Genomic DNA, 10,260 nt, shown 5'->3' on the forward strand with positions numbered 1-10,260 from the left:
TATATCCTGTCTAGCCCAGTGGGGCCCTGACTTGAGGCCTGTAGTTGCTACTGTAATACAACTGAGAATGTCATGCATGTTTTTCTTATAAGGCATGTTGTGGAAAATGTGCATTCTATACTGTATTTGATAGCCACTTTTTAACATTTATTGGGTATTTTAAACACAATGGATATAAAATACAGTTCTTTACATCAGCATAGACAAGACAAACCCTTGTAGTAGGGGTTATCACTGTTGCTCAGCCCCTAAACTTTAGAATCCATTATTCAGAGGGCTGTGGAATTAAAACCAAATCAGCTAAGAAATAGAATTAAGGACTGAAACCTTGCAGTCCAAACTCAAACAAAAGTCCCATTAACTTTACAGGCTAGGGAGCCAAGAACACTTTAGTTCTAAACCCAGATCTAACACGGTCATCTCCTTTGATACCCACTGCAATGCATGGGATATTTTACCTTAACAGAGGTGGTAAGACAACTCCCACCTGTTCATGCTCTCTGTATGTGTGTATATATATCTCCTCAATATATGTTCCATTCTATATGCATCCGAAGAAGTGGGCTGTAGCCCACGAAAGCTTATGCTCTAATAAATTTGTTAGTCTCTAAGGTGCCACAAGTACTCCTGTTCTTTTTATAGATGGAGTAAGAACTGCAGAATTGGACACTAGGTGGCAAGTAACAAAGTTTGGCATTTCCAGTACTCTGTTACACACACCTCAACACCACGCCATCTCAGGATGGAATCTGGCCATCTCTGTTTCTAGCGTCTATGCAGTTCAGTGTTTCATCACTGTAAGCACACGCCTATTGTTTAAATGGTCTCAGCTTCAACTGCTGCTTCTGGTAATCCATTCTGCATGCTAATTACCTGATGGATTTCCCTTTTCCATAATTCGTAGTAAAGTGGTTTTATAAATATTCAAACTCTAGATGGTGCCTTTTGTGATAAGAGGTTAACTGTACTGTATGTAAACAGTCTGCAAACTGGTTTATCCTCTCTGGTGAACTGGTAGGACCCCAAACCCAGTCCATTCATTGAGAAAGGCAGCGTCCTGTGTTCGGTGCGGCTTGTATTGGAGGTGGGGATAGAGGGCAGTGGTCCTGTGCTACAACCGTCAAAAGAGGAGCGTGCAGGAGCAATCAGCATGAAGAATCTATAAGTCTTTGACGAACCTTATCTTCGTTGCTTGCGCTTGTATTGCAACTTGGGAGCAGATCTGTAAAAACTAAACAAAAGCAAATGCTCGTTACAATGAAATTCCATCACACCATTTTGTCACAAGCGAATATTCCTGCTTTCCTTACAACAAAATAGCAGCCGTGGAGATTTAAAAAACACAAACCTGCAACCTATTTTCACCTTTGATTTGTACTATAGCTAGGCTAGCGTGTGGCTTTATACAGGGACATACAGAAAGGGCACCCTCTTAGTGGCACTACCTATCCAACGCTGAGCCTGAGGAGCACCTTACAGCTTCCTTTTGGAAATGCAGAACCCAGAGCTAGTGTAGAACCACGAGCTGGTGCACAGGGTTCTGGAGCCATCCCCCAGGCATATCTCCACGTCTGGTGTGGTCAGTAATGCTATGATTCTGGCTGTTCCAGTCCTCTGAGGTGTGCCAAAGTGGGAAAGAAATCTTGGTGCCTTTCTTGTTCTTGTGCAAAGGAGCTAGAATCTGTACCTACGTTTGTAAAATCTTTTATTAAATCATGCTAATATCACTAGAGGCAGGCGAAAACGTGGGGGCAGTTAAATGCAATGGATATGATGATGAGGATGGATTGACCCTCATTTGGTGAGATTTAATGTTCAGGGAGTTTATGGTTCCAGTTCATATGATCCAACGGAGAAAGTCTCTCGGTCCCTTTCTCGTAGTCGAAGAACGATGTCGCTCGGCTCACACCTCCTGGTACTGTTGGTGGCCGGTGATGTGTGCAACGAAGACGTCCCTGGACCATTGGATGGTGTCTGAGACCATGAGGCGCCGCAGGAGCTGTGCATAGCATTGACCGATCCCACAGGTCTGCAGCACACGCGCATTGCAGGAGTCCCAGGTGCCCAAGGCTCCAATGATCAGGGCGTCCATCTGCATCTCATAGCCCTTCACTCTCAGGGTGTCGGCCAGGGGCGCGTACTTTTCCAGCTTATGAGCTCGGGCTTCACGAAACACCGGGGTCCTGTTCTCAAAGGAGACCATGACGTCGACAAGGATGATCATTTTCTGGGTCTCGTCGGTGACGACGATGTCAGGTCGTAGCTGGCTGTCGGTACCGGGGATGGTGGGGAGGGAGTGACTTAGAATACTACATCATGAACATTTCTCTTAAGCTGATGCTTCCTCCATTATATTAGGCAGAAGAGACAGTATCATTACTGTGCTGAAAAATAATTTAAATATCCCCTACCTTGGGCACTGTTCTTTGACTTAATCTGCATCTGCAGTTTCCTCCTATCTGAGCTAAATATGGTCAGAGTTCCCAGCCATTCCCACCTCTGCATAGAGAGGCTATATCACTTTCTCCATGTACAACATGACTGGCAATTTCCTTCAAAGAGATTTGGAATCACAATGAACACCATAAGTGGAAAGACCATTATCTGAAGCCAGGTTATGTTTCTGTAGAAAGAGCAGGATCCAAGTGAATGCACTTACATATAAACTATGCTACCCTCATTACCATTGTATCTGAACATTTATTCTCGTATTACCATGATTGCTCAATAGAATTAACCATGTCCGGGCAGGGGATGAACTATTAAGGGTTAAGTGCTCTATTCTGGATTCTGACTCACCCTATGATCTTGGTGAAATCACTTAGGGCCAAATTTTCCCCTCTCCTCTGTGTCCAATTAAGGCCCCACTGCAGTGGAACTGGAGTGGTCCCTCTGCATGTGGTGATGGTCATGAAGGAGTTGTAGACATAGGTGCTGGAACTAGGGATGTGGTGGTGGGGGATGCTGCCACACCCCCTGGCTTGAAGTGGTTTCCATGATATACAAGGTTTACAGTTTGGTTCATCGACTCTCAGCACCCCCATTATACAAATTGTTCCAGCTTGTAGATTGCAAACCCAGAAGTGACCGCTGTGATCATCTAGTCTGACCGCCTGTTTAACTCAGGCCATAGAACCTCCCTGAATTAATTCCTGTTTAAACTAGAGTATATCCTTTAGAAACATATCCAATTGTGATTTAAAAACTGCCAGTCATACGACTCTTGGTAAATTGTTCCAACTACCTTCTCTGTTAAAAATGTGTGCCTTATTTCCTGTGTGAGGCCATGCGTACACTACAGGGCCTTCGGCAGCATAGCTATGCCTGCGGAGCCCCCTAGTGTAGTTGCAGTATATAGCAACAGAAGGAGGAGATCTGATGGTACAGGAATACCACCTCCCCCAATGATGTTAGCTATGCTGACAGAATCCCTCTAGCTGTATCTACACTGGGGGATTTATCAGCATACCTATGTTAGTCAGAAATGTTTTTTTCATATCCCTGGCTGTCATAACCAGGCTGCTATAAGTTTTAACTGTAGATCTTAGGGATCCTTTGGTGTAGAGCACTACCCTTAAGGGGCTCCCTCCACCCCAGAACAGGGGAGGTTTGGACAGGGAGCATGAGCGAAGTGTAGCCGGCTTGGTGGCTTATACATAAACAGTTTCCCTTGCCACAAAGAGCAGACAGCCAGCAATAACAGGGGCTCTGCTGCTACCCTGCCATTAAAAGGAGTCCCTTCCCCAATACCACCCCCATCGGATCTCATGTGTGTGTGAGAGAGAGAGAAGGGGGAGGATTAACTTCTATGCACCTCTGTCCCTCTAGCCTGAAGATTACCAGCCTTTCACGCTGTTCTTTAAAACAAAATCATGACACCACTAACTTCCCCATCTTATCTTAGTTCTATCTCTCAATGCAAACACATTGTACAGTGACTGTACACTTTACTAGTTTGTGATTAATCCAAAGGACTAAGAACTCAATACCCAACTGCTGCTACCACCACTTCTGCTAGACTTAAAGCTGCTGAGAGATGAAGTCAGGAAGGGCTAACACAGATCTAAGAGCCATTTCTGGCTCTAGCCCTCTGCCACAGGTTAGACCCATACCCACAAACCATGCAGGAGAGCTAAGACAGGCACATGAGTTCCTTAGTTTTTCCTTACCATCAGTTCAAATGACCCAAGCAATATTATTGCACAAACACCATATTAATTGGAAGTGACGTTTCTCAAAAGCAAGTGCCTAAGCTGTAGATGGAAAATTTGCATCTCTGCTTATATATTTTGCAGGCACAGTTTAGGTATCTATTTTTGAAAATTTGGTCCATTATGACAAACAAATAAAAATACTACAATAGCTTTCAATAACATAACCCTCCTGAGGGGTTAATTGAAGTTATAAGAATCATATAAGCAGACTGTATTATTAGGTATAAGCTAGTCAATTTTCTTATACAGCACATTTAAGTCTTTGCATACAAGAATTCTAAGGCTTCTATTTTCTTAGATACAGAATTTCGTAATATAAGAAACAATTTTTCTTCCTATTCAGGCCTATGTTAATGGATACACCATTTAAACACAACAAGCAGCTCAACTTTACCTTGTAGTTCTGTTGTAGTCCTTTCTGGTTCTTCTGTAATTTTCTCGTCAGGCTTCTCTTTCACAGTTGCTGGCTTCCCATCTACCGTATCTGTCGTCTTAATCGTACCAAGGTTTGGCAACAGATGGATTATGTCACACTTCCCAGGGCCTGCAATATTCTCCAGCACTTTGAGGCACTTGTATGATTTAAGCTCACTTACGTTTTCCTCAAGGAAGAGGAGGTAGAGGCTTAAATCATCATAATTTGACTTGAGTTTCAGAACATCAAACGTTGGCAGAATTTCATATACTCTAAGAATGTCTGAGCTTCGCCTGCATGGGACGAGCATGGCATACATTACAAGAGGCATCACCAAAATATACACAAATAAGTTAATGTAACTGAGTAGCTGGAAGACGCCAACAGCAATAAGCTTACATTGAACTAGTTCTGGAACGGTTGTGTCATTCTTTAAGATTCCAGTTTTGATGGTGCACAAAAACTCATCAGTCATAGAGGAGAGATTGATATAATAGCCCAGATAGAGGCATGCAAACAGGATAATTACTAATGTTAGTAGACGGCAAATAACATATTTGATTATTAAGTTTTTGGAGTTTCTTTTTGTCTTCAGGTATTGTTCCACAATGGGGTATTTAAAGTGGCTTTCAGATATCTCCCACAAACTGGAAAAAGAAAAAGAAAAAACAAACAAACAGACCAATCATTGCAGGAATCATTTTGTCATATTAAATAAGCCGAACATTTTGACACACACAAACAAAAGGCCTGATTCTGATCTCACTGACACTGTTGTAAGTCAGGAGTTACTCTACTGAAATCAATGAAGTAACACTTGTGCAAAACAGATGTGAGGGCAATCTCAAGGCCAGAATTCCGGTACATTCATTAGTACTGAATATAACTGTTTACAAGACAAGTATGAGGGTCAACAGGAAAAATGCCCAAGCCTCAGACAGAATAAGTAAAATACTAAAAAGAAATTTTTAAATGCAACTCAAGCACTGACACTCAAATCCAACCTAAGAGGAAAAGCAGACACAGCTGCAACATGTCTTACATTAAGATGAGAATGGCATTTTACCTGCCAGGACCTAACTTCAGAGATCCGTGCCAACTCACTATTAAAGAAACAATTTTCAATTCTTATTTGTAATTTTTATTTCTTCTGAACAAAGAGAAGAGGAGAAATTACTGCACTGTCTAGGGAAGCTGTGAAACTGAGGCTGGTTAGAACAGTGCAGCAACTAATCCAAGAGCGGGAGCCTGGAAAAGACAAATATTTTAAAAAGGAAAAAAAAAGAAAAAGGAGTCTTTGCAGAGACAATTCTGAGAACAACAGAGTGGCAGGGGAGCTCAGTAATGGCCTTCCACATCAAAGGATGTGAAAAATAACTGTACTGGTAGGTAAGGAATACAGCCACCTGCACTTCCTAATGCTGTTTTTAGGCAATACTGACATCCATTGTAGCAAAGGAAACACAGAGCCACCTTAGGCCGGGGCTGGTCTACAAAGGGAGAGGAAGACAACCTGATTTTCAAGTATTTTGTTTGAAAAAAGTAGCTATTTGTAAGTTCTAACTCCACACACACATTTTATTATCGATTTGGGATCTTAAAAAACAACATGTCAGCTCATCTTTAAAATGGCTGGTATAAATTTACAGTATGTGTCTGTGATTTACAAGTGTTCCAAACACATTATACTTATTAAAGGCTAAAAGAAATAAAGACCAAAAATACCAAGCTACAGCACCTTACCTTTGTGTCAAGTTTTCATTAACAGCTGGAGGCAGGCTACTGGGGTCTCTAGTGTCTCCACTGTGAAAGCTATTAGCTGCTTTGATTGCCCTGTTGTAGGCCTTGTCAAGTTCTTCCATAATAAATTTCAGATCTGAGCAAAGATGGGGTGCTGCAGTGAAGCGCCAGAACAAGCATGGTAGATACAACAGGATAGCAACTAGTAGCAGGATATATGGGAAAAACTGGAAGAGAAAAATAGCATTAAAAATTGTTAGATTAGACTCAATCTGTAACAAAACAAGTCAAATAAGAATATTTTCTTGGGCAAGGCACTCTGCTTTATAAAAACCCATTTTCATACTAACCAGGGTGAGTAGGAAACTTTTTTGGTGGGTTGGGAGAAGGGGGAAGCCAAAAATTGATGCAGAATTTAAGCTTTTGTTCTTTTTTAAAGAAAGAAAAAGAAACTAAACCAGGAAATAGTCCCATAGGTACAAAGAAAAGCTCCCATTAAGAACTAATGCAGAGCCATCTTCTTGAGTGTGCAGACAGACAGATCCACTGCCTCTGCTGCTGCTCAGTTTTTGCCAAACAGAAGCAGAGTGAATGTAACCAAAATTCTGGACCACATTTTCACCACAGCTATACAGAACTGTGTGGGCAAGTGTGAAACTGACAAGAACAATGTCATTTGATGTGGACACAGTGGCAAAATGAGGACAGACACATGCATGGAATTAAGCAGCTTGCCGCACCTTTTATTAAACTTTAACACAAGGGAGGGGAGCTACCTGCCCATCACCCATACTCTCCTATACCAGGCATTTAATTTGATCCAGTGCAGGGGTTACAGGGCTCCTACCATATACCCTGTAACTTGATGTAGGCTCTCCTCAGCCTATTCCCCCAACCCCCAGGACTCAGTTCTCTGAGTCCTAGCACCCTTCCCCATGACGAGGGGGACAGAGGGGGTAGAGAGGGTCGGGGACCTCGGCCCTGGGAGCAACAAAGTCTCACCCCATCCCATGAGCCCAAGGACCATCACCAAAATCCCAGGACTTTTACCTCGGCGAACAGTTCATTTTATTTTTTGACTACACTGGAAACAGGCTGCAAGTTGTGAGGAATTAACAACTCAACCCAAGAACCTCAGGTAAGTACTAAGCACCTTCCTACTTAACCCACTGTGAGTCGAAGGTGCTGTGAGGAAGGCGAAAAACTCCCTGATCCTCAGTCAACTGGCCCCCAGGAGAAAAAAATTCCTTCCTGACCTCCAAATTGGAGATCAGCGAGACCTGCAGCACCTGCCAGGCCAGGTTCCCATTCCTAATTCAGGATGGGTAGGGTGGGCTGCTGGAACGGAGCAGAAGAGGATCCACATGGCCCCAGTTCCAGGTTGAATCCGGGGAGCTGGGAAATGTAGACCCCACCTTGGATTGGTCAATTGCAGGGCTCTACATATTGGTCTCTTGGTAGTAATTGTCTTATAAAGCTTTAAAACCTGGTTAAGTGTTACTACTTTCTTCCTATATAATGATGGTTATATAAAACACATGTATTGTAAGCTTATAACACTATCCATGCCAGTATAGCCTACTCAATGCATGCTCTTATCAAATGTAAATAAATCATATAATAATGCCAATACATTCTCAAGGTTGTTTGTAGTATTGCTATAGCTGCATTGGTCCCAGGATGAGAGAAAGACAAGTTGAGGGAGGTAATGTCTTTTATTGGACCAACTTCTGTTGGTGGAGGGGACAAGCTTTTGAGCTTCACAGAGCTCTTCTCGTCCCTTCCACCAATCTCACTCACTTTGTCCCTCTCAATATATTCTCAAGACACATTTATATTAAATGCGTAATGTATAAAACAGCTATAATATCGGAAAATCCTTTCAGATGCATATATTGTCTAATTCTACCAAACATAATTATCCATCTTATTCATCCATGAACTTGTCTCTTGTCTTATACCTAGATTGTAAACCCTTTTGCAGAGACTGTCTTTTTGTTCTGTGTTTGTAGAGTGTGTGGCACAATGGGGTCCTGGTCCATGACTAGGGTTCCTAAGTGCTGTGCTAATTAATAATAATAAGAAGAAGAAGAACCGTGCAGATGTTTGTTTTGTGTTCCAACTCTGGAAAGAAGCAGCATTTGCTCCTGTTTTATTTGGAAGCAGCAGTCTTCATTTACCAAGCATTCCATGATGTTTTCAAGGTCCGGTTCATAACCCTCTCTCCTCATCTCATTATCCTCATCAGTTTTTCTTTACGTGTGTTAACTTGTGAACAGAAGTTAATTTCCACATGAAACTTCTGAGATGAACGCGCAAGCAGAGAAGAAAAGATGATCTGACAGTAGAATCATAGGAGTCAGAATGGAAAGGATTTATTACATTATCCAGATCATCTAATCAATATTTAAATAACCTTATTTACACATCAAAGAGGCTGATAAAGGAGGTGCTGTTGTCATCATGAACAGGTCTGACTACCAGAAGGAGGCTGCCAGACAACTCTCCAATACCAAATTCTACAGGCCACTTTCCTCAGATCCCACTGAGGAATACACTAAGAAACTGCACCATCTACTCAGGACACTCCCTACACTAACACAGGAACAAATCAACATACCCTTAGAGCCCGACCGGGGTTATTCTATCTACTACTCAAGATCCACAAAACTGGAAATCCTGGACGCCCCATCATCTCGGGCATTGGCACTCTGACTGAAGGACTGTCTGGATATGTGGACTCCCTACTCAGGGCAGGTCTTCACTACAGGGGTGGGGGTGGGGAAGGTGTGTCGATTTAAGATACGCAAATTCAGCTACGCTAATAGCATAGCTGAATTCGACCTATCGGAGCCAACTTACCCTGCTGTGAGGACGGCGGCAAAATCGACCTCCGTGGCTTCCCGTCGACGGTGCTTACTCCCACCTCCGCTGGTGGAGTAAGAACGTCGATTCGGGGATCGATTGTCACGTCCCGACGAGAGGCGATAATTCGATCCCCGAGAGATCGATTTCTATCTGCCGATTCAGGCGGGTAGTGTAGACCTAGCCTCAGACCCTACACCACCAGCACTCCCAGCTATCTCCGTGACACCACTGATTTCCTGAGAAAACTACAATGCATTAGTGACCTCCCAGAAAACACCATCCTAGCCACCATGGATGTAGAGGCTCTCTACACAAACATCCCACACACAGATGGCATACAAGCTGTCAGGAACAGTATCCCTGATGATGACACAGCACAACTTGTTGCTGAGCTCTGTGATTTTATCCTCACGCACAATTATTTCAAATTTGGTGACAATATATATCTCCAGACCAGTGGCACCGCTATGGGCACCCGCATGGCCCCACAATATGCCAACATTTTTATGGCTGACCTGGAACAACGCTTCCTCAGCTCTCGTCCGCTCACGCCCCTTCTCTACCTACGCTACATTGATGACATCTTCATCATCTGGACCCATGGGAAGGAGACCCTGGAAGAATTCCACCATGATTTCAACAGCTTCCACCCCACCATCAACCTCAGCCTGGACCAATCTACACGGGAGGTCCACTTCCTAGACACCACAGTAGAAATAAGCGATGGCCACGTTAACACCACCCTATACCGAAAACCCACCAACTGCTATGCCTACCTTCATGCCTCCAGCTTCCACCCCGGACACACCACACGATCCATCGTCTACAGCCAAGCGCTGAGGTACAACCACATCTGCTCCAACCCCTCAGACAGAGACCAACACCTACAAGATCTTCACCAAGCATTCTCAAAGCTACGATACCCACACAAGGAAATAAAGAAACAAATCAACAGAGCCAGACGTGTACCCAGAAGCCTCCTGCTACAAGACAGGCCCAAAAAAGAAACCAACAGAACTCCCC

General features: G+C 43.3%; 1 protein-coding gene across 1 annotated transcript in view; it reads right to left on the minus strand.

Annotated features, from left to right (window-relative positions):
* Positions 1–527: 527 nt before the first annotated feature.
* Positions 528–10,260, minus strand: part of PANX1 (pannexin 1) — a 45,029-nt gene continuing 35,296 nt past the window's right edge. The window contains exons 3-5 of the mRNA XM_034758946.1: positions 6,373–6,596; positions 4,609–5,276; positions 528–1,231 (exon numbers count right to left, since the gene is read on the minus strand). Coding sequence (XP_034614837.1) covers positions 1,146–1,231; positions 4,609–5,276; positions 6,373–6,596 — 978 coding nt within the window. The 3' untranslated portion in view covers positions 528–1,145. The remainder of the gene's footprint in view (positions 1,232–4,608; positions 5,277–6,372; positions 6,597–10,260) is intronic.

This window comes from Trachemys scripta, chromosome 1 (assembly GCF_013100865.1).
Source record: "Trachemys scripta elegans isolate TJP31775 chromosome 1, CAS_Tse_1.0, whole genome shotgun sequence".
Lineage (NCBI taxonomy): Eukaryota > Metazoa > Chordata > Testudines > Emydidae > Trachemys > Trachemys scripta.